Source organism: Mustelus asterias, chromosome 13, assembly GCF_964213995.1.
Source record: "Mustelus asterias chromosome 13, sMusAst1.hap1.1, whole genome shotgun sequence".
In the NCBI taxonomy this organism is placed as follows: Eukaryota; Metazoa; Chordata; class Chondrichthyes; order Carcharhiniformes; family Triakidae; genus Mustelus; species Mustelus asterias.
In genome coordinates, this window is record NC_135813.1 from 7,771,882 (window position 1) to 7,797,269 (window position 25,388).

Sequence of the window (25,388 nt, forward strand, 5' to 3'; positions counted from 1 at the left end):
AGCATTACTGGAGGTTGCAGCACAGAAACTATCTCTCACTCCTGTCAAACTGATAAAACCACTGTCACTTGAAGGCTTTAAAAAAAAAAAAATTGAGATCTCAAATTTCAGTAGTGCTGTCAAATGGGTAGTTTTAGGTACTTTATGCATGCATAATGGAGAATACATGAGCAATGGATTATGGAAAAACATTTGGTGAAATTAGGCTAGATAAATCTTAAGTGGTGGAGGTATGCATCTGCTGGTCTGAATTAAAAGCATTTTTTTGCCTGATATTAATCAACTAATGTACTCAGGATTTTGGGACTGCTCTAAGGTGCAGAAAAGTGGGTGATTTTGCCAAGCCTGCCTCAAATCTGTCTGATTTTTCTGTCTTAACTTGGGCGGGTTTGTGGCACAGTGGTTAGCACTTCTGCCTCTCCCAGCACCTGGGACCCGGATTCGATTCCTGCCTTGGGTCACTGTCTGTGTGGAGTCTGCACTTTGTTCCTGTGTCTGCGTGGGTTTCCTCCAGGTGCTCCGGTTTCCTCCCACAGTCCGAAAGATGTACTGGTTAAGGTGGATTGACCATGCTAAATTGCCCCTTATTGTCAGGAGGATTAGCAAGGTAAATACATGGCATTACGGGGATATGGTTTGGGTAGGATAGTTGTAGGTGCAGGTTCGATGGGCCGAGTGGTTGCCACCTGCACTATAGAGATTCTATGATATGTGAAAATGAACACTTTTTTTCACTGTTATCACTGGATATCCATTAGGAGCAAAAACCTTTCTGCTTTTACTTTTTCTTCTCATTCTTCTCTCTGCCCACTCACTGAACTCCAGTCAAGAAAATAATAGCACTACGGGGGTGAGGTGGTATCTCCTTGCTGATTGACCTAGATTTGCTGATTCAGCACACACTCGGCACTGAGCGTTTGCTTGTTTGGTGCGAGTTCTCAGCTAATGGTGTTTTCATTATAGGAAGGGCTAATGCTTTTATGCCCCCCTTTGCAAAATTCAGAATTATACTTTTGTACATGAGGTTACTTTGGGTTGGTATGGCTGTCTAGATATTGGAGTCAGTGTACATCTAAGATCATTAATTTGAACAGCACATGTGTAAATCATCTCACAAAGTGGAAGGCTGCCAGTATAACTTACTTGGTACTTGTGGCCTGGTGTGTAGGTGGGCAAAGGCTTTAGCGACTAACCTGCCAGAATAGACAATTCTTATCAAAGGAAATATAATAAAGGCTCATTTCAATATGTACTGTTTCCCTAAATTCTAGGCACTAATTCCTCTTTTTGCAACACGAGAAGACTTGAATTTATATACAAGATACGCATTCATAATATAGTATTTTTCACAACCGCTGGACATCTCAAAGCATGCTATGGCTAATGAACTATTTTGAAGCGTAGTCACTGTTGTGATGTACAAAACGTAGCAGCCAATTTGCACATGGCTAACTTCAAAATGATAATGACCAGGTAATCTGTTTTTGTGATGTTGATGGGCAATAAGTATTGACCAGGACAGCATGGATGACTTCTACTACTAACTGTCCCCCTCTTAAAAATAGTGCCACGGAAACTTGTACAGCCACTTGAGTAGGCAGATGGGGCCTTGCTTTAACATCTCGACCAAAAGGTAGCACCTCCACTGAGATGTCATGCTTGACTTTTGCCCTCAAGTTTTGGAGTGGCATTTGAAACTGCAATTTTTTGATCCAAAGAAGTGCTACATCAAGGAAGGCCTACATCACAGCTGGATTCTTTGCCGTTCTGAAATGAGGAGTGTGAGAGCACTACAACTAATTTCATTTGGTAGCTGAGTTATGATGGTCACTGCACACCTTCCACACCAATGGGTAGAATTTAAGGCCTCTTATGGGCACCTGGGGGTGAATAGTGAATTAGTTGTTTGATTTGATTTATTATTGTCACATATTAACATACAGTGAAAAGCATTGTTTCTGGCGCGCTACACAGAAAGCATACCATTCATAGAGAAGGAAACGAGAGAGTGCAGAATGTAGTGTTACAGTCATAGCTAGGGTGTAGAGAAAGATCAACTTAATGCAAGGTAAGTCCATTCAAAAGTCTGACAGCAGCCAGGAAGAAGCTGTTCTCGAGTCGGATGGTACGTGACCTCAGACTTTTGTTTCTTTCTCCCGACGAAAGAAGGTGGAAGAGAGAATTGTCTGGGGTGTGTGGGGTCCTTAATTATGCTGGCTGCTTTGTCAAGGCAGCGGGAAGTGTAGACAGAGTCAATGGATGGGAGGCTGGTTTCCGTGGTGGATTGGACTGCATTCACGACCTTTTGTAGTTCCTTGCAGTATTGGGCAGAGCAGGAGCCATACCAAGCTGTTATACAACCAGTAAGAATGCTTTCTATGGTGCATCTGTAAAACCTGGTGAGAAACATAGCTGACAGGCCAAATTTCATTAGTCTTCTGAGAAGGTATCGGCATGGAGGGGACCAGGACAGGTTATTGGTGATCTGGGCACCTAAAAACTTGAAGATCTAAACCCTTTCTACTTCGCCCCCATTGATGTGGACAAGGACGTGTTCTCCTTTATGCTTAAAGAAGTCGATGACAATCTCCTTCATTTTGTTGACATTGAGGGAGAGATTATTGTTGCCGCACCAGTTCACCAGATTCTCTATCTCATTGCTGTACTCTGTCTCGTCATTGTTTGAGATACGACCCACTACGGTGGTGTCATCAGCAAACTTGAAAATTGAATTGGAGGGGAATTTGGCCACACAGTCATAGGTGTATAAGGAGTATAGTAGGGCTGAGAACACAGCCTTGTGGGGCACTGGTGTTGAGGATGATCGTGGAGGAGATGTTGCTCCCTATCCTTACCGATTGTGGTCTGAGTTAGGAAGTTCAGAATCCAGTCAGAGGGAGGTGCTGAGGCCCAGGCCATGGAGTTTGGAGATGTTTCGTGGGAATAATGGTGTTGAAGGCTGAGCTTTTGTCAATAAATGAGTCTGACATAAGTGTCCTTGTTATCTAGGTGTTCCAGGGTTGAGTGCAGGGCCGGGGAGATGGCGTCTGCTGTGGACCTGTTGCAGCGATAGGCAAACTGTTGTGGGTCCAGTAGTTGTGATGAAATTCTTATCTTTTAGTTGGAACCTAAACATTTACTAAGGACTGAGGCAATGTGTTCTCAATGAGATGTCAGTTTTATGTTGTGGCCCACCAATTTCTCTCTAATGTAGTGTAGAATCTTTTGAGACTGGATTGAAACCCAGGTGCCAAATTGTTTTTACGTAGGTACGTGTGTGTAAGTGTCAATAAAGCCTGGCGCATATCTTAAATGAATGCAGGATCATTTTGATCTACCATTGAGCATTAATTGATTCATACCAGAGACTTATTGTCCTTGACTGTCACGTTAGAAATATTAATCTAACAGCCAGTGAAATTTAACAGCCTCACCCACTGAATCAGGCCTTTGCCTGTTAAGAAATATGAAGCACTTTGAAGCAGAGAAGGATTATCGAGCTTAGCTTCATCCTTGGCTCAAAACCATCCAAATGTGACAGTGTGCTGAGCAAATAAAAATGTGCCTGTTTAATACCACACACTTAATTTGCAGCCTCTGTGCTTATGAATGACTGTCATTTTTCTCTTCTGAATCAGCAGGATTTACAGTACATAAAAAATCTTTTGATGTTGCAATAAATGTTAAAAGGAAATTCTGGTCTTGTGGTTTCACCGTGTGTGTTGAATTGTTGGTTTGCAGAAAGCCTGAATGTGGAAAGTTTTTCTCTCTTGCACCGTTGGGTTTCCTGCTGCAAACAAGTACAGTATGGTTAAATCTCACTGATGCCTTGCAACAGACATAAATATTTTTGTACTTTTTTTACTGGGAATGTTTGTCTTATCTGGTGACTGGAGCATTGATCAAATTGTGATGCTTTCACAGTTCATCAGACTCTCAAATATTACAGGAACTGAGTATCAATGCAACTTCTTCCTTGAGTTGTTCTGTAACAACTGTTAAATCATTGCAATCTAAATTGTTTTATTAACAGTTTGAGTTTTCACTTAATTGAATTATCACTGTGTGAAACCGAAGAGTTTTTTTGGACTGGAGCACATTTTGTAACATACATAACACGGGCACAAAATAGATGACTGAACATGTGTTGGGTACAGTGTCGGCACCTGATTATTTGAACGTTTATAATTCAGAATGCTGTATTAGTTATTACAAGGTTCTTTGACCCCTAGCATCTGTGTTCAGATTCCTAGTTGGATTGATGGGATGGTGATCATTTTATCATATTTTTTTGTTCTTTCATGCCCTGCCTTAAATTAGCTAGGTCAGTCTTAATTAATTTCCTGTGGGCTTGGGTCTCAAATGCTCAGGGAGAGAGCACAGAATAGTTGCTATGGGAAATGGAGAAAAAAATAGCATTGTGCTCAGGCACATTGTTGGGCATGATGAGAGAATATCCTCAAAACGTTGCTACACTAATGACCAAATTGACAATTAATCCTGTTGTCATTCTGTGATTTTTCAAGCCAGATTTGTGTTTGTGATGGTGCAAATTCAGCGTGAAAATGGCTGAATTGCATTCTGTTTCAGCTGCAGAGCTTTTAAAGAAGCCCCTGAATAGGCATTTCCATTAGCAGAGTATTGAATCTGACAACGGGAGCCAACCGTTGACCACAATCAGTGCATGTCGAGATGCACATGCTGTAAAGCTAGATACCAGAGCCCTCAGTCCCATAAAATTTAACATGTGCAACCAGGTTACTTTTGCTGTGCACTTTAGCCATTCAGACGTCTTTCGAAATTCAAAGTCATGGTGCATGCATGAGCTACATTAATGTGCTCCATATCTGTTTCTGGCCAGTGTTTGCTATAGTGAAGTGATATTTAATGCAGCTTACTTGCACAGTGCAGGCAAGTGTAACGGACGTGTGAACTGAGGCTTAGCAGAATGCCTACAATAAAAGATGACCAGAACTGAAGTGTTAAGAGTATTTAACACGTTGGCTATTTGTATTCTGCTGCATGAATTATTAGTGGGTTTTTTTTAACCGAGAGTTGCCTTCACCTGGTATCTGAGCTGCCAAGATTTGAATTTGTAGTGTTCTCTCGATTGCGATATGCTTGTGTTTTTGAGTTTGTGTCTAAAACCAGGATTGGGATGTGTTTTGCTGGGGGAATAGTGAGAAGCAAAGGTTTCGAGGTCAGGATGCAGGGCAGCTGAGCACTGCTGGTGAAAAATATGCAGCCCACAATGAAGCTGCAATGTTGTGTAAATGATCAAGAATGAAAAGCAGGGACACACTGGGAGGTTTGTGCCTTTTGGCTTATGCATTTCCTCTTCCTAGAAATGAGTTGTCAGTTTCCAGCTTCTCAATGACTCAATAGAAGGCAGCATCATACAGCTAGCTTTTATTATAATGTATGCCTTGTCTGTAGATGGAGAACACATTGGGGAAGCTTCTCCTCTGGGTTCACTTGGCAATCTAGATGCGGATTGCAGCCAAAGTGGAGTTGGGTTTCTGAAGTGTTTTTTTTTCAGTTGCCTTTCTGTTCAAGCTCATTTGCATATCGTTGCACTAATTCATGGCAGTTTACATTCACTTCGGCTGTTATTTGGAACCTGTGTTTTGAAATATTTTGCTTTATAAAGAATATTCCATGATGTATTTAAGAGTAGTGCCATTTCATTAACATGACTGAAAATGGGTTTATTGCAAAGAAGCATTTTAATCGGTGTTTGGTCTTGCCAATTGTATTTAAAATTAGTTTCAAAGAACTGGAAAACTTTTTTTTTGAAGTTACTTTTTTGGGCCTCCTGGAAGGCCTGCAAACAAATGCACTTAGTGCAGTCTCAGTGGTGACTTGATCTGGACATGGCCAGTTTTGTGGGCAGGTTTGGTTCCTAGTATAATTTGTTTTTAAACTTGTGCAGAAGGTTATGGACACTTGAATTGCTCCGATCATAATCTGCAATTGAAATTTGTTACCTTTCACGCTGGTTTGGCAGATTTCTGGCGAACTGTGCAGAAAAAACCAGAGCAATCGATAGGGTGCCATGGTGGCACTGTTGTCAGCACTGCTGCATCACAACGCTAGGGGCCCGGGTTCAATTCCCACCTTAGGTCACTGTGCGGAGTCTGCACGTTCTCCCTGTGTCTGCGTGGGTTTCTTCCCACAGTCTGAAAGACGTGCTGGTTAGGTGTATTGGCCATGCTAAATTCTCCCTCCATGTACCCGAACACCAGGGTGTGGTGACGAGGGGATTTTTACAGTAACTTCATTGCAGTGTTAATGTAAGCTCACTTGTGACACTAATAAATCAACTTTTAAAAAAAAACCTCCTGGTCTATAATATCAAATGATGCTGCATCCCAAATGAAATCTTAATCTTTCCAATTAGTATCAGTCTTTTAGGAATCTTGGTGGTGATCACCAACTTTGTAGCAATCATACTGGTCATTAGAAATTGCTGTTAGCTTTTAGCCATTTTCATCTGCTGCTGATAACCATATGACTGTCCCGATTTGTTTTTGACAGTTCTTTGATCTAGTTCTGTGTAAAGCTGGTGAGGGAATTTGGTCAACTTCAATTTATCAGATGATGGTTGATTGAACCCATGGCAAATAATGTTGTCTTTCCATTCTCATTGAATTGGAACCCAAGATTGGTCTGTGGAAACAGGATGACTGAAAGATCTCCCATGTTATTGGTCTTAACCTTGGATGGTATTATTGACAGTGACATGAAGGATGGCGATTTCTTTCATGAACACTGAAACAGGAAATGTTTATAGCATTTCAGCTATAGGAGATTTCAGTCCAGGGCCTGCTAATTGCATTTAAATTATATTAAAATGAGGGCCTGCATACATTATGCAGCTCCATGCTGATTTCCAGCGCACAGCTGACTGTGTGGGAAATCCAGCTGCCAGAGATGCACGGAGACCCTGGTGCCCAGCAGGGAGCCCGCAAAACAGCCTCCACTAGAGTCTCCCGGCCTGCTGTGCTACAAAAGCAGCGCAGTGGGCTGGGAGAATTCCCCCCCCCCCCAACCATATGTCTACATTTCTAATGGAAACTACTACACTGGTACTGCTGTAGCACTTCAATTGAGGGTATACCTGGAACCACCTGTTTTTCACTTGCATATGAACATATGAATTAGCAGCAGGAGTAGACCACTCGATCCCTCAAGCCTGCTCTGCCATTCAATAAGATCATGGCTGATCTCATTGTAATTTCAACCCCACATTCCTGCCTATCCCTGATAACCTTTCACCCCTTTGTTAATCAAGAATCTACCTAGCTTTGCCTTAAATATATTCAACCACTCTGCTTCTGCCGTCTTTTGAGTGTTCCAGGGACACTCAATCCTCAGGAAAAAAAATTCTCCCCATCCCCTTATTTTTAACTGTTACCTTCTAGCTCTAGATTCTTCGACAAGAGAAAACATCCACTCCACACCCATCCTCTCAATTTGCCTCAGGATCTTAAAGGTTTCGATCAAGTTGCTTCTTACTCTTCTAAACTCTAGTGGATACAAACCTAACCTCTCCTCACAAGACAACCCTCCCATTCCTGGTATTCGTCTAGTAAACCTCTTAACTGCTAATGCTTTTACATTTTTCCTTAAATAAGGAGACCAATACTGTATACAGTGCTCCAGATATGGTCTCACCAATACCCTGTACAACTGAAGCATAGCGCCTCTACTTTTGTAATCAATTCTGCTCACAAACTGTAATGTTCTCTCTTAGCTTTCCAAATTATTAGCTGTACTGTTCATGTGAAATGCAACAGAGAGTTGATCAGTTTTTTGTTAGAAATCCAGCTTCTACATGCACGTCCTCTCCTCAAAATATAATTCACCATCACCTATTTTCGCACTTTAGTATGCTTACATTTATAATGGAAATCACCAAGGTGAATGAACCAGAATCACTCCAGGAATGAGGATTTTGGCTTCAAGGTTGTATGGAAAAGCTGGGTTTGTTCTCTGGAGCAGAGAATATTGAAGGGAGATTTGATAGAAGTGTTATTGGTTTAAGATAGGTTTAGATAAGGTAGACAAAAGATAGTAGGAGGACTGAGACATTGAAGATTTTTGGGTATGAGATGCAGGGAAGATGCTTCTAACTGAAACAGAGTTAATGTCTCAGTTTGATGACCTTCATCAGAACTGAGTCCTCGTTAATTTTGATAGATCATCGACCTGAAACATTAATTCTGTTTTCTCCACAATGCTGCTTGACCTGCTGAGTATTTCCAACATTTTCCCTTTTTTTATTTCAGATTTTCAGCATCTGCAAATTCGGCAGTAGTTCTTAAAAAATCAGTGCAGTGTTGCCAGATGTAAGTTTCAACTCCACCCAGTGTCCTGTTCCTCTGCTCACTCAACAGGCACCAGGGATCTCATGCCTTAAACCTCACATACAACACTCCATTGCACCAAACCTCAGGTTTGCTGCCTCTAGGCCCGTGTAGTATGTCAACCTCAAGATCTGCACCCTACTTCTGCGAAACTTGAGGATTATTCTCGCATGCTAACAAAATGCTGTTGCTGCTCCCAACCTACTCCCACTCCTCCCCCTCACTGCGCCATACTGTTCAATACCAACTGACTGACCTTCATATGGTATATCCTGCATACCCACTAGCTGTACTTGTCAGCTTTAAAACCACTACAGGATAAAAGTTGAATATATTTTGATTTGATTTATTATTGTCACATGTATTAACATAGTGAAAAGTATTGTTTCTTGCGCGCTATACAGACAGAACATACCGTTCATAGAGAAGGAAAGGAGAGAGTGCAGAATGTAGTGTTAGTCATAGCTAGGGTGCAGAGAAAGATCAACTTAATGTGAGGTAAGTCCATTCAAACGTCTGATGGCAGCAGGGAAGAAGCTGTTCTTGAGTCGGTTGGTATGTGACCTCAGACTTTTGTATCTTTTTCCCGACGGAAGAAGGTGGAAAAGAGAATGTCCAGGGTGCATGGGGTCCTTTAATTATGCTGGCTGCTTTGCCAAGGCAGCGGGAAGTGTAAACAGAGTCAATGGATGGAAGGCTGGCATAAGAGTATATGTCTCAGAATAATGGACTGATTTGTGGAATTCAATCTCCAAAGCTCCATTTAAAAACCCAAATCTATGATTTAATAAAAATGGGAGTCAACTTGCTGTAAATCAATCTTATACCCAACATTAAACATCCTCATAGTTGGAAAACAGCAAACCTCTTTGGAGATCTATTGTTCGTAATATATATAATTAAGTATATGTTTGAAAGGAAGTTGAGACCAACCACGGTAGCACAGTGGTTAGCACTGCTGCTTCACAGCTCCAGGGTCCCGGGTTCGATTCCCGGCTCGGGTCACTGTCTGTGTGGAGTTTGCACATTCTCCTCGTGTCTGCGTGGGTTTCCTCCGGGTGCTCCGGTTTCCTCCCACTGTCCAAAGATGTGCGGGTTAGGTTGATTGGCCAGGTTAAAAATTGCCCCTTAGAGTCCTGAGATGCGTAGGTTAGAGGGATTAGCGGGTAAATATGTGGGGGTAGGGCCTGGGTTGGATTGTGGTCGGTGCAGACTCGATGGGCCGAATGGCCTCCTTCTGCACTGTATGATTTCTATGATTTCTAATGCATTTCACTGAAGAGTTATATTAGTGTTCTTTCATCTGGCTTTTAGAAAAGCAACAGAAGCAAACTCCTACTACACTACTGGACCAATGACACTTGTTTTTACTCAAACTCCTGGCGACTTTTGAGGCAGCTTTTTAAAGAAAGTACCCTTCCTAGGCCCTGCAATCTTGAGAACATTACCACCTTTTTTTGAAGAGCAATCTTGAAGAACCTGTAGAGTTGCTGCAGGTTTTGAACAAATCTGTAATAATGCAGATGTTTTATTTTGAGTTGTGCTTCCCAAAAAAAATGATTGAGGTTTTTTTTCCAGCACAATGGTTAGCGTTGTTGCCCCTCAACGCCAGGGACCCAGGTTCAATTCTGACCTCGGGTAACTATGCGGAATTTGCACATTCTCCCTGTGTCTGCATGGGTTTCCTTCCGCAGGTGCTCCAGTTTCCTCCCACAGTCCAAAGAAATGCGGGTTAGGTGGATTGGCCATGCTAAATTACCCATTGGTGTCAGGGAGATTAGCAGAATAGATATGTGGGGCTGCAGGGATAAGGCCTAGGTGGGATTGTTGTCAGTCCAGGCTTGGTGGGCCGAATGGCCACCTTCTGCACTGTAGGTATTCTATGACAAACTAGTTTAGTTGGATTGTTTGTTGGGAAAATTATGCTTTGTGGGGGAGATACAACAAACTTTATATATATATTTGCAAATGTACTTTTGTGGTACTTCAAATATTTGGAAGTAAATTATTCAGCAATAGTTTCAGACTTATTAATGATCCCATTAAGCTGTTCAGTGCTGTGTGTGGCAGAGACCCCCCCCAATCCTGTTGTGTGGAAGAGCCCCCCCCCCCAACTTGACCCTGTTGATGGAAGAGCCCCATCCCAGCTTCTGAAGAGAAAAGTAACATTGGGCCACTGCATTTCCTATTCTTGCAATGCTTCCTGTCCATTTTGTACGGATTTGTCAAATTGATGCTTTGGATTGGCATCCAATGGGAAATATGTTGAAGCTGCTCAGTCAGAATCATTGGAGAGATGAGCATTTCATCTGAGTTGGATTCAGTGCAAGCCCTAGCAGTGGAAAAAGAGCAGATTCATTGCCTCATAGCTGTTAACAATGTTAAATCATGAGATTATCAGCAGTTTCTTTTGCTAATTTGTGGTTGAAAAAGTTCTTGCACGTGTTTTAAGCCTTTGGCAAAGTAAAGCTTTGAGACCATATTTACAAGGAATTCTTTACAGTTTCGTATTTCACAAGTAAAATCTTCCAAAGTTGTAACATTGTAGAAAGAACCACTATATTCAATCATGTTTTTAGTGTAGTGAGATCCCAAGGTGATTCTCAGATATGGAGCAGCTGACAGGGAGACCTAGAATCTGAATGTTCCAATGCAGTAACATTGACATTTCTCCATGTTACTCACCTGGTGGAATCCTTAACACACTCTTTCTTCAATTGTAACTTGTATAGCATTTATTAACATAAAATGTTAACCCCAGGCACTTCACAGGAGCATTGTAAAAGAAAATATGACAGGAGATATTTGTTAGGACAGTTGACCAAATGCTTGGTCAAAGAATCTTTGAGGAGTCTGAGAGACAGACGTGCAGGAAGGATATTTCAGAGCTTGGGGTCCAGCAAACAGAAGGCATGGCCACCAAAGATGGAGCAATTAAAATCGAGGATGCTCAAGAAGCCAGAACCGGAGCGTAGGTATGCGTTTGTGGGACTGAAGGAAGTTAGAGATGGGGAGGGACAAGACCATGGAGGGATTTAAAAACGAGACTGAAAATTTTAAAATCAAGATGTTGTTGATCCCAGAGCTGGCCATCAAGCACATGGGCAGTCAGAACAGGGCTTGATGTCTGTTAAGACATAGACAGCCAAGTTTTGAATAGCCTCAAATTTATTGCGGTAAATATGGGGCAACATAGTCAAGTCTAGAGGTAACAACAGCATAAACGAGAGTTTCATCAGCAGATGAGCAGAGACTGGGTGAAGTTGGCCCATGTTCTGGAGATGGCAATAGACAATCTTAGCGATGGTGTAAATATGCAATTCAACAATCCTCTTAGGACTTTTTTATTCTCCTTCTCCGCCTTATAGTCTTGCTGTGGACATTCTGTTGGGCCAGCAATGCTGTTCACTTCTATAAACCAGTCTGAACGTCTGTCTGCCTGATATCTAACTATAACATGACACTTGGGTGCGATGATAGCACTTTGCTGCGATTGGAATCAGATATTTGAACCTTTCACATATGCCCCTAATGGACATCTCTAGACATTTTGAAAGCAAACTGAAGGGAATACCTGCTGAGTCCGGACCAGGTATAAATTCTAAGCTTGTGATATTTCATAGGTGAATGTACACGGCAAGATGATGTGACATGCTTGATTTAATGAGTACAACTTGTTCTTGTGTAATAATCCCCAGAAAATAAACATGTTTTGTTTGTTAAAAGCCTAATTCACTTTCCATCGTTTACTGGATCTGGCTGATTGCCCATGTATCTGCTTCTGTTGTTTAAAAACCACCTTCTGTTCATAGACTGGACAAGAGATTTCCTGACAGAATGGTGTAAGGTGTTTTTCAATTATCAAGGCAAGCTAAAAAAATGAAAAATGACTTCTAATGTTTTTCATCTTTTGTCCTTTTTTCTGAGCTTGTTTGAAAGCACTCTTTTAAATATTGAGTTCTTGATGATGATGTCTGTGTGGCAAAGAAATCTCAAACGTGGTATTTCCCCTTTAATTAATTTATTGTCTTGGAATGGCATCTTGTTTCCATCTTGTCCACTAATGGAAACAATCCAACACTAGTTGGCTCATCATAATCCTTCATAATCTTAAACTGTTTTTAGTGGGGGGGGAAAAAACCCTTAATTTATCAACTTGCTTTCTTCACAGTCATGAACGATTGTGGACTCTTCATCCTTGGTAACTTCTTGCTGCACCTTTCCCATCTGTTTTCCTTTTGGCCCTTCAGTGGATTTCTCAGAATCTTGCAGAGTGCTATAGCTACAGCCCCCTAAAGGGACAGACAGAAAACATTATGTCCTAGTCCTATTGTCTAGATTTGCTCGTTTTAAAAGCAAAATATTATGAATGCTGGAAATACTCAGTAGATCTGGCGTGGGTTTCCTCCAGGTGCTCTGGTTTCCTCCCGCAATCCAAAGATGTGCAGGTTAGGTTGATTGGCCATGCTAAATTGACCCTAGTGTCAGGGGAATTAGCAGGGTAAATGTGTGGGGTTATGGGAATAGGGCCTGGGTGGGATTGTGGTCAGTCACAGACTGAATGGGCCGAATGGCGGCCTCCTACACTGTGGGGAGTCTATGATCTGGCAGCATCTGTGGAGAGAGAAACTGAGTTGCGGTTTCAGCTCCATGACCTTTTATCTATGTTTTGGTCTTCTGATTGTTCAGTTGGGAGAAGGTATGGGTCATCCACAGCTCGAGTGAAATAGACCGCTGCCCAAGTACGATCATTGACTAATGCTTGTCTATAGAGTTCAAACATGGTGTGAATTCTTCCACTCTTGCCAGTTTCCTTTCATTTACAGAGCTGCTTCATAGAGGCCTGGCATGTTAATTATGTGTGAAGCAAGCAACAATGGGATGGCATTAACTGCAGTGCATGGCAGCTTTTATAAAATAGTGACTTGTTTTATTTAAGCCTACTAATCATAAATCACTAATCAGGAACACCTTGTTATAAATTTCTGCTTCAGCATAGTATAATTAGCACAGCTGGAAGACGTGATTTTTTAAATTTAAATTCAGCACGCCAACGTGTTAATTTGGGCTGTTTTGTGTTCTGCTTCGTGATACTTGCACTGCAGATTAAATTGAACCTTGGCTCAGCCAGCTTGTGAGTCTCTTTCCCAGCATTGCTGACCACTGCATAGTTTGAGGAAAGAAAAGGCACTGAAGGGGAAATGGTATTTTTAACATGTCTTCGGTCGTAAATCTGCAAACTGGCAGAAACAGTAATCTGTTTGGAGCACAAAGGGGGAAATAAGTACATGGCACATGTCCCAGCTCAACTCTGTTTTCACAACATTCAATGCAAAATAAATGGGCACTCTGTCCTGATGTTCTCATGTCGAGTAATGCTGACTCAGGAACTGATTTGCTAATAAAATACCAAGCTGTGCCACCATAAATGGTAATGAAGCAATGAAAGTGACAGAATCTGATTCACTGAAGCTAGTCACTAATTGACTTTTTATGGTATTGACTCAATTTGGAGCTAACTTTAGGAAACCAGTCTCATGAGTCATGCAAGATATACTGTATTAGGTTAAGAAAGCATTGATTTTTTTTTATATTGATGAGCAAGCAATGTTGGGATTTTTTGTTGCAGGATTTCATGCTACACTGATGGTACGTATTCCAGATATTACATGACCAAGGGGTGAGGAGAAGCAAGATGGGGAGGGGGGGACAGCGGCAGAAGAGATGGGGAAATGTGTGGCCATCCTGTTTGTCGAGTTCGTTGATGGTGAAGTGAAACTTGGTGGTTTTGGTTGCTGTTAGGCTTGTGTGATCCTATAGAATCATAGAATCCCTACAGTGCAGGAGGCGGCCATTTGGCCCATCGAGTCTGCACTGACTGTCCAACAGAGCATCTTACCCAGGACCTATCCCCATAACCCCACATATTTACCCTGCTAATTCCCCTAAACTAGACACCTTGTGACACTCGGGGACAATTTAGAATGGCCAATCCACCTAACCTGTACGTCTTTGGAGTATGGGAAGAAACCAGAGCACCCAGAGGAAACCCACACAGACACGGGGAGAACGTGCCAAAAGCTCCACACTGACCAAAACCCAAGGTAGGAATTGAACCTGGGTCCCTGGCGCTGAGAGGCAGCAGTGCTAGCCAATGTGCTGCCCAGTTGATAGATAATAGATAACATAGGTAATGATAGATAATTCTCTTGCTAAAAATATTCAGGATGAAGAATTTTCCATTCTGTTGTACTGAACATGGGCAATATTTTTTTTCTTTGCAGAGCTTATTAAAACTGACTACTTTCATTTTCCTTTTGTACTTGATTCCTCAGAAATCATCAAGAAGTGAGATCAAAATAACTAACAGCAAATGCTTCACAGATTGATTTTGAGACTAAATTTGAAGCTTTGTCATGTGCCCTTGTTATTTTCGTCTCTTGATTATTCATGTTGACAAGTATCACTGGTTTCCATCCAATTAAAAATTAACTATAACATAATACAGATCTGTTTCACTGTGCTAAGATCAGGTGACCTGAACTTGTTCCTGGTTAAAACTAGATTGGCTATTTGGATGTAAAATAAGTTAAAATTTAATATAAAGGTGAACTTGATTAGGAGCTGCAGTGCTGTTATACATTTTTTTAATGGACTGTTGCAGAACTATAATTGTAAAATCCTTGGTAAGATTCGGTTTGCATTTAGCTGAATAGGAAAGGAAAAGAGAAACTTGGCATTTGTATAGCATCTTTCGACATCCCAAAGTGCTTCACACCCAATGAAATGTAGTTGCTGTTATGTTGTGAATAATGCAGCAGCCAATTTGCCACTTATGGGAACTTGCCGGTTGGTGGCCAGGTAATCTCGATTTGTGACATTGTTCAAGGATAAATATTGGCCTGAAAACTGGAGATGACGCTTGTGCTTCCCTCCTTCCTACTGCCATGGGCTTTTTTGCATCCATTTGAGTGGGCAGGTGTGCCTTGGTTTTATCATCACCCCTGAAAGACTGTACTCTGTGTAGCATTCCCTCAGTACTGCATTGGAGAGTCTACCTTGAATTTTATCCTGGAGTAGATTTTGACCCCCATAACCTTTTAACTGAAGAGGCAAGAATAGCACACCAAATAATGCAGACTAGCAATGTAAACTTAATTATGAGTCCTCAAAAGAGCAAGTACATTATTTCAGCAGATCTTTTATGAAGCCTCTGTCCCCCTGAGGAATTTTACTCCAGGAGACTGCTCCCATATTATGCTGTGGAGATGCCGGCGTTGGACTGGGGTGAACACGGTAAGAAGTCTCACAACACCAGGTTAAAGTCCGACAGGTTTATTTGCTACCAAATAAAGCTGTTGGACTTTAACCTGGTGTTGTGAGACTTCTTCCCATATTATGCAGCAGTGATAAATTTTATTTTACTTGTCCATGACATTACTAGAACTCTGCAACCTTTTTGGCTTGTGTTTTATTTCATTTATTTGTTGCAAAGTTCAGCGATGCTGGAAAAGCCACCTTTTGTATTCCACTTCAACCATTGTGGTCTTTGATTCCATTCTGTTATGATGGTTTATAATTTGAGTGCTTGCTCAACCACTGAAGACATTGAGTCAATCACCTAATGTGGCATTGGAGGTGTGTAAATCAGCCAACGGTAGAAATGGTAGCTTCTCTTCCCTGTAGGATATCAGAACTGCCATGGGCAGTTGGGTTAATTTGCAAAGCGTGCAAATGACCATTTTCTAAGTGCTAGCCAAACATGGCCAAATGTATTGAATTTCAAGTTGGGATTTGAGCTCCCTGCCTCTGTTTCGAGTCCATTACCACTAAGCTGCTGTACTCTGCCCCGCGTCAGTGTGACAAATGTTCTAACATTCATGGCTTTGTTGTGATGATGCAGACTATTTTCTGTATTTCAATAAAAAGGAACCTCAACTATTTGGCAGGGCAAACATTAATTTCTGAATTACAGTCATCGCCTTTCCAAAAACCTAAAGACATGGATCTCATAGGCCCAAGAGCAGAGCTTTCATGCCAATTAGAAACAATGTCCATGTTTCTTTTATAAAAGTACTTGGGCAATAAAATTTGGCCACCATTTCTCCAATCTCATCTTCTCATTTACCTTGCATTGAGGCAGTACACAACATGAAACAGAAATGATTTACTAGTGTAGATTGTTTCATGAATTTGACCTTTAAAATAATCCAAACTCTGAAAACTTCCATGACCTCTGTCCAAAAAACATTCTTAGTGGCACAATGGTTAGCACTGCTGCCTCACAGCGTCAGGGATCCGGGTTCAATTCCAGCCTCGGCTGACTGTGTGGAGTTGCACATTCTCCCCCGTGTGTGCCCTCGGAGTGCTCCGGTTCCCTCCACTGTCCAATGATGTGCAGGTTAGGTGGATTGGCCATTGGCCATACTAAATTGTCCCTTAGTGTCCCAAGATGTCTAGATTAGGGGAATTAGCAGGATAAATATGTGGGATAATGGGATAGGACCTGTCAAAGAGTTGGTGCAGACTCGATGGGCTGAATGGCGGTCTCCTGCACTGTAGGGACTCCATGATATTGTTCGATTTCTCTCAAACCTAACAGCAACCAAAACAACCTGAGTTTCACTTTGTCAATGGTAAATTGCCCCTTAATGTCGGGGGACTGGCAGGGTAAATACATGGGGTTATGGGGATAGGGCCTGACTGGGATTGTTGTCAGTGCAGGCTTGATGGGCCGAATGGCCTCCTTTTGCACTGTGGGGATTCTATTATGATGTTGGTGACTAATAAAGAATTCCAGTGTCCAGTAAAAGTTCATTTTTTACATGCTTTGCAATTAATCCTACTTTGATAATGCGAGATTGAACCTGATAATGTGCTGAATTGCAAGCATCCTCTAGACCTTCCGTCGTTGGAATAACTTTTTTTGTCTTATGAGCTGATGCAGTGTGATGCTTGTGTATTAATATCTTTCTTACCCATCTACAAGGTGGTTTACCTAATTCCAGAAGCAAGATTCTGCAGATCAATTTTGCTGGAAATTCTCAGCAGGTCGGGCAGCATCTCTAGTGAGAGAGAAATGGAATTGACGTTTTAGACCAGTGATCATGTTTAACATTGAGGGGTTTGATGAAGTAGATAAGGAGAAACTATTTCCACTAATCTGTCACCAGATAACCAAGATTTAAAATAATTGGCAAATGAACCACAGGGGAGATAAGATTTTATTTCTTAATGTCGAGACTTGTGATTTGGAGTGCACTGCCTGGAAGAATGGTGGAAGCAGTTTCAACAGTAGTTTGGGTATACGCTTGAAAAGGAAATATTTGCAGGGTTACGAGCAAAAAATAGGAAGTTGAACTAATTGAATAGCTTTCTCAACAGTACAAGTATAATGGCCAAATGACCACCTGTCCTGTTAAAATTTTATGAATCATAAACTTGAAAGTAAAATTTAAAATATTTTTAGCCTGAAATTCCAATGGTCCCTTTTAAGCTTTAAGTGATTTCATTAACGTTACAGTACTGCATAGTCACTGAATAGTTCGAATTATTGGCACATTTCCTACACTGAGCTTGCTGTCTAACATGACACATGACTGCTGTAGACTAGTGTGTTGGAATATTTAGTCAGACCACATACTGTATTTGCATTAATACAGAAAAGGCTGTGGCATTCGTCCTCTGATAGGTGGGTATGTCGGTCACTGTAACTAAGTTTTAACAGTGTTTAATGTAACAACGTGTAGTTTTAGCAGGGCTGAATACTTGGAATGATTGAAATGTTTTAGCATTGTGAATGGCTCTATTGACTAAACTGCAGTGGGAGCTCTTGGATACATAATTCAAAACGATCTCTGTTTCCCAGGCATTGCTCAACGGTGAGACAAAGCACACAGTGCTTACTGCCATCTTTGCAGTGAGTCATCAAACTACAGCCTGTACCAAAGCAAAACTTCACTTTAGCAACAAGATAACAGTACTGTGTTTGCAAGTCTCGTTTCTAAGCTGGTGGGCATTTAGGGCCGTCAGTCAAAAGCTCCATTCATTCAAGTGTGTAGCCTGAATGTTAATCGCTGTCCCTCCTATTCATTTACATTCAGTGCACAGCAGTACAGGGACTTGACTTGTACAGTCTGAGCTGGCTAAAGCAGGGATTTGATCCTGCATTTTTTTTAAACCAGGTAATGCTGACATTCTTAGCTTTTTAGTTTGGAAACAAATGTACACAATTTTGTGAGTTTTGCTTCTGGTTGCTTTTCATTTGGATGTGGAATAGAGCCAGCTCTGACCTGTTGACTTTTTTTTCTCCCTCCACCCTTTATATTTTGTTGTTTACAGCTGTGTTTCGATGTTGTCACTGTGACTCTTGCAAGGACCAGCACTTCATCTTAGCCATGGCTCAGATCCTTCATCTCGAGATTCCGAATTTTGGGAACAATGTCCTGGGATGCTTGAATGAACAGCGTTTAATGGGGTTATTTTGTGATGTCTCTATCGTAGTCAAGGGTCAAGCCTTCAAGGCGCACCGTGCTGTGCTGGCTGCCAACAGCCTCTATTTTCGGGACTTGTTTAGTGGCAACAGCAAAAGTGCATTTGAGTTGCCCTCCACTGTGCCGCCTGCCTGTTTCCAGCAGATCCTTTCCTTTTGTTACACTGGCAAGCTTACCATGGCAGCCAGCGAGCAGCTGGTGGTGATGTACACAGCGGGCTTCCTGCAAATACAGCGCATCGTCGAGAAAGGGACCGAACTGATGTTCAAAGTGAGCTCCCCGCACTGTGACTCTCAGACGACCTCCATTGAAGACACTGGCTCCGCGCCGCAGAGTCCTTGTCCCCTCCAGCCACCTGCCACCCCAACGGTTGTGTCTCCAGCTTTACCCATTCCATTGCTTTCTCGGGTGAAGAGTGAACACTGCGAGCAAGATCTGACGGTGCCTGGCATTCATGCCCTTGCAGCAAAGCGCTCATTGGAGGCTAGTCAGCGTGAGAGTGCCAGTCACCTAAACTCTGTAACACCTCTGAAGTTACCCAGAGTTTCCTATCCTGGATCCTGGGGCGCTACACCTTTTGTGCAGCCAGTAACCTATGTCCAGACAGAGCGCACAAGTCCAGGTGGCAGCAGTAATCAGACCACAGACAGTCCAACTTCGTACCATAATGAGGAAGAAGATGATGATGATGAAGCGTATGAGACAATGGCAGAAGATCAATATGGTCAGATGTACATCAAGGCATCGACAGGATACCCTGGTAAGAGATGCTGACTTGTGTGTCAATCCAACACTAACTATGCTTTTATTTCTCTTGATTAGTTGTTATCTCCAGCCTTCCTTCCCTAAATTTGGCTGTGATACCTTCATAGAAATGGGGGGCCAAAAATGTTGGGTAGCATAGTGCTACAGTGGTTAGCTCTGCTGCCTCAGTGCCATGGACCCTGGTTTGATTCTGGCCTTGGGTGACTATGCAAACTCCACGCAAACTTTCTCCCCATATCTGCGTGGGATTCCTCAGGGGGCACCAATTTTCTCCCACGATCCAAAGATGTGCAGGTTAGGTGGATTGGCCGTGCTAAATTGCCCCTCAGTGTCCCAAGATATGTAGATTAGGGGATTAGTGGAATAAATATGTTGGGGGTGGGATTGCAGGGATAGGGCATGGGGTGGGCCGAGATGAGATGCTCTGTCGGATAGTCGGTTAAATGGTCGTCTTCTGCACTGTAGTGATTCTGAGTGGAGTTCTAGCAATACATGTAGAGTTGCAGTCTGAGGGATAAAGGTAAGATATCCCTGGGCCATAATATTTAAACCACTGCTCCAAAAATAATCCAATTAAAAATTGGTTGAGAGAATATAATAAGCAATTCAGACAAGTGTTATTACAATTGCAAAATCTCCCAGATTTGTATAGAGCAGTGTTCACGACTGGGAGCAGAAAAACAGTGTCTGTGTTCTAAAAAGGATATCATTTCTGTTCCAAACAACTACAGCTCCATTAATTTAATATCAATAAGGCTGAAGTCAGTGAATCCATTGAGAGTCTGCACAGTAGCAATAACTTAATAAGCAGTGAACATGGATTTAGAAAGGGAAGATTTTGATTGACAAACCACCTCAATTTCCTTCAGATGATTACAGACAAATAGCAGTGCTCACCATAATGTAGTTTATTTGGATTTCCAGAAAGCATGACATGTAAAACATAATTAAACTGAAGATCTTGCAGATCTAGGGACAGACAAGGAACTAATTTAAGAAAGAAATAAAAACAAAACAGAAAAGGCAGGAAATAGCAGATCGGCAGAATATGTGCAGAGAGAAACAGCATTAAGGTTTCAAGTTGTTGATCTTTCATCATAACTGACAAAGGGTCAATAGCCTGAAACATTATTTCTGTTTCTCTCTCCATAGATGCTGCCAGACTTGGTGTGTCTTTCCAGCATTTTCTGTTTCTGTTATTTCAAGTTTTCAGCATTTGCAGTATTTTGCCTTTTTACTGATAAAAATGAACCTGGGATGGAATAAAACTGGTGGGGGAGTGTTTACTAGAGTCAGTGCGCAGAGTTCGCCAGACAGCCTGTAGAAGGAGCTATTGCGCACGTGCAGACCTCTGATGCTACACGTGCAATTTCAGGAGCAGGGGCCTGACAGCTCTCTGTCAGGCCCCTGCTGCTGGAGCGAGTCTGAACCACCCCCCCCCCCCCCCTAACCCCCACAATCGTGGGAGCCAGTGGCCGATCGCGAGCCCACAACACACAGACATCTAGCCCCTTTTCCCGATCCGATCCTGTTGCAGAGTGGCAGTGGGCTGCTGCTTCAGGCCCTGCCCCCCATAGGGCAAGGTGCCTGGTGGGCATTGCCCAGGTCCCAAGGGGCACCCACCCTTGCCCTTGGCCTCCCTGAGGTTCCACCAGCAAGGCCAACACGACTGTTCCCCGTTCATGGAGAGCAGGTATTTTCCTTGCTGGAGAGAACCGCTCCCGGCGAGGCCATAAAGGCAAGTGAGCCCGAATGATTGAGCGCTGAGCTCACTAAACACATGCAAACTAACGTTATAATATATTTAAATTAATTATTCAGCCTCTCGCCCATATAGATTAATTGTTTCATATTTTCAGTGAGAGGCTGATCGCGCCAGAAATCCGGCTCTTATAACATTGAGAGCCGAGAAATCTGGTGTGATTCTGATTCCTCGCGCGATTCTACCGGCCCACTCTGTCCATCGATGGGTGGGGCCAGCGGTAAAATTACACCGTGTTTTTAACTGTAGTGTTCTTAATCCACACACATTTGTAAAATAGCTATCAAATCATTAAATTTGATATCAGCACCAAGAGCGAGGGCAGTAGAGATGGGGAGTACAGCTAAATATTTACCAAAAAACCCTGCAAGGATATGTTTATAGGGTTTGACAAAGTGGTATAGGAGGAGGCTTATGTGGAGATTCAACTCCAGCAAAAAACTAATTGGTCAATTTCTGTGCTGTAAATTTTATATAATTGATAGAATTGAATTTAACATTAATCAATATAAAACAATGCACTGATAGAATTTAATTTGCAGAGGGAGACTTGGAAACAAATCTGGGAATAAAATGTAAATTGTCTCTATTGTTAATCCTGTAGAGCAAAGCTATGCTTGAGGTGTATAACTAGAATCAGAGTTACAGCCTATAAAAGTTGCTTTGGACATTTATAGTGCACTGATCGGACCACACTTGGAATATCTTTTCAGCTTTGACTGTAACATCAACAGTGAATATTTAAAATATAAGATGTGGATTGAGAAAGGTACAGAAGGAAGAGACTGAACTTCCGAGTGTGGAAAGCATTAGAAAAGTAAGTTCAGAAAGAATGCTGGTGTGGCAGGGTTTAGTGGGATACTGTGAGGGCTGAAGCATCAGAGGAAAGACCTTTAATGGGAACATGGGAGTACGCGATCACGCCTATTCCACCATTCAATGGGATCATGACTGATTTGTACTCCATATCCCTGCCTTTGCCCCATATCTTTTAATACATTTTGGATAACAAAACTCTATTGATCCCATTTAAAATATACAATTCATCTGACATCAGTTTACATTTTCCAAAGAGTTTGAAATTTGTACTAGTCTTTATGTATAGTGGAATTTCCTAATTTCACCACTGAAAGGTCTTGCTCTAAATTTTTAGACTCTAGCCTCGAGCCCTAAATTCCCCAACTAGCAGAAATAGTTTCTCTGTATCAAATGTTCACGAGAATGATCCTCGGGAGGGAATGAAAACCTTGCCCTATGAGGAGCGTTTGAGGATTCTGGGTCTGTACTCGATGGAGTTTAGAAGGATGAGGGAGGATCTTATTGAAACTTGCAGAACCCTGAAAGGCCTGGATAGAATGAACATGGGGAAGATGTTTCCATTAGTAGGAGAGACTAGCATCCGAGGGCACAGCCTCAGAATAAAGGGACTACATTTTAGAACCGCGATGAAGAGGAATTTCTTTAGCTAGAGAGTGGTGAATCTAAGGAATTCATTGCCACAGAAGACTGTGGAGGCCGGGTCATTGGTGTATTTAAGACAGATAGGTCAAGGCGGGAGAATAGGGTTGAGAAACTTATCAGCCATAATTGAATGGTGGAGCAGACTTGATGGGCCGAATGGCCTAATTCTGCTCTTGTATGTTCTGGTCCTGTGGTCAAATCCTATATGTTCTTGTGAACTTTAAACAAATCGCTGCTTAACCTTCTAAATTCCAGGGATTGTGTAGTTGCTTCCCTCAATTTAATCCTTTGAGTCCAGGTATCATTCTGGTAAATCTATGCTGCTGCCTCCAAAGCCACTGTTTTCCTCCAAAGGTGAGATGTCAAAACTGTTTGCAGTACTCAATGTGATTTAACCAGACTAGGCATCCTTTAACTGACTTCTGTTTTGCTTGAAATTCTTGTTGATATGATGCGTAGGTGAAGGCCAATTGTCCCGTCCAACATTATCTATCTAGATGGATAATTTACAATTTCCTTCTCACTATAGCAGCATCCAGATTATCTTGAATGATTCCAAGGATTTTACCTCTACTGTTAAATGCAGAAGTCCATTCTGTGTTAATCATTGAAAAAGTATTCTAATATCAATGTCAAATTTATCTTTTAGTGTGAACCTGTTGTCATGATTTCACTTGGAATATTGTTGTAGCTTTCACCTTTTCACGGTTTACAATCTTCAGCTCCCTCACCTCTTTTCAAGGTTGGAAGCCTAAATTTTTCGAACCATTCCTAAAAGCTCAGTCCCTTAATAATTTGTGTTCAGCACTGTGACTCCACTGTGCACAACTTCCAAGGCTCAACGGTCATCTTTGTGTCTCAGTGACCAGAACAGGACAATAGTACCCAAGATGTTTAAAGTTTATTTATTAGTATCACAAGTAGACTTACATTAACACTGCAATGAAATTACTGTGAAAATCCCCTAGTCGCCACACTCCGGCACCTGTTTGGGTACACTGACGGAGAATTTAGCATGGCCAATGCATCTAACCAGCATGTCTTTCGGACTGTGGAAGGAAACCGGAGCATCCGGAGTAAACCCATGCAGACACGGGGAGAATGTACAGACTCTGCACACAGTGACCCAAGCGGAAATGGCGCTGAGACAGCAGTGCTAACCATTGTTCCACCATGCTGCCCAATATGGTCTGCGTAGGCACTATCATATATAAGCATGGCTTCCTTTAACTTGCACTCTACTTGCTGCTTTGCCTATATGATTGGGTATGTTGAACTCTTGCATGTTGACATTTCTAGATATATCTCAATTTGATCCTTGGCCATTCAGAAATGATTTGGTCAATTTTTCATTCTGTGTTCAATTTATAAATATCCATGTTCTATCTGTATTAAATTTAATTGGCCACTGTTTTGTTCACTAACACATCTAACTTATTTTATAGATTTCTGACTGCCTTCTCGGATGCAACTCGTCCCACCTACCCCACTCAGTTTGGTATATGCAACTCTGACCAGTTTATGCGAAACTTCTAAATCCACGGTTATAATGTAAATGAGTAATAGTATAGATGCCAACAGTGATACCATGCTGTTCTATTCTAATCTGCCCCCCACTTCAAAATTGCCCCTCTCCCCAGTACCTATGGCTTCGCACCCTAAAGTTGACTTCCGATCCATTCCAAAACATTTGATTAAATTATGCCAAAAACCGTTAACAAACATTAAACGTAAACTATATAGTGTTTCCAGTTTCCCCATGGTGTTACACCGTTGCAAATCCTTTATAATATTCATCTATTAAAACTCAAGTTAAAGCTTTGAAAAGCCTGTTCTAACAAGGCAAATTGTTTAAACACTAAGACTGCTCAGGTTTAAATATTGTGGCCTACTGCTATGCTTAGCAGAACTAATGCAATAAAAATACCAATGTGCTTTGGATTTTAGTAAAGTTTCTATAAACAGATATCAATCGCGTAAAGCTGTTGGCAAACTTCGAATGCTGATTTGGTAATAAATTATTAAAACAAAAGTTAATTGAATATTCTAATATCCCTAAGCCATCTGTGGCACTTCCTGGCTAAATGCATGTTCTGCATCTTAAAATACAATGCAACTTCTCTGTTTGGATTACATTTTTGGCCAATATACAAGTTGTCAAACCCAATGAAACAAATTGCCAATATATTTATAATGAAAGCAAAGCACTGTAGATGCCGGGAATCTGAAATAAAAATAGAAAATGCTGATAATGTCCAGCAGGCCTGGCAGCATCTGTGGAGAGAGAGAAACAGTTATTTCACAACCTCACAACTGACTATAGAGAAAACAAAATCTTCTCTGGCCTAAAGCTTTTTTTTAACCTAAACATGGTGCTCTTGTCATAGTTCTCTCAACTATTGGAATCTATCACCTACTATCTACTCTACTCTGTCCCTTTGTAACTTTAAACATCTCTATCCTATCTCTTCAGAGTTTCTTGTTCTTGCAGAAATAGTTCCTTTTTTAAAAAAAAGAGTCCAAATGATTCTTCAGAGT

General features: G+C 41.7%; 1 protein-coding gene across 4 annotated transcripts in view; it reads left to right on the forward strand.

Moving 5' to 3' along the window:
* LOC144502405 (nucleus accumbens-associated protein 2-like) overlaps positions 1-25,388 on the forward strand; it is a 95,022-nt gene that overhangs the window by 41,701 nt on the left and 27,933 nt on the right. For all 4 annotated transcript variants that reach the window (XM_078226273.1, XM_078226270.1, XM_078226271.1 and 1 more), the window contains exon 2: positions 18,711-19,622. In XM_078226273.1, coding sequence (XP_078082399.1) covers positions 18,767-19,622 — 856 coding nt within the window. In that variant the 5' untranslated portion in view covers positions 18,711-18,766. The remainder of the gene's footprint in view (positions 1-18,710; positions 19,623-25,388) is intronic.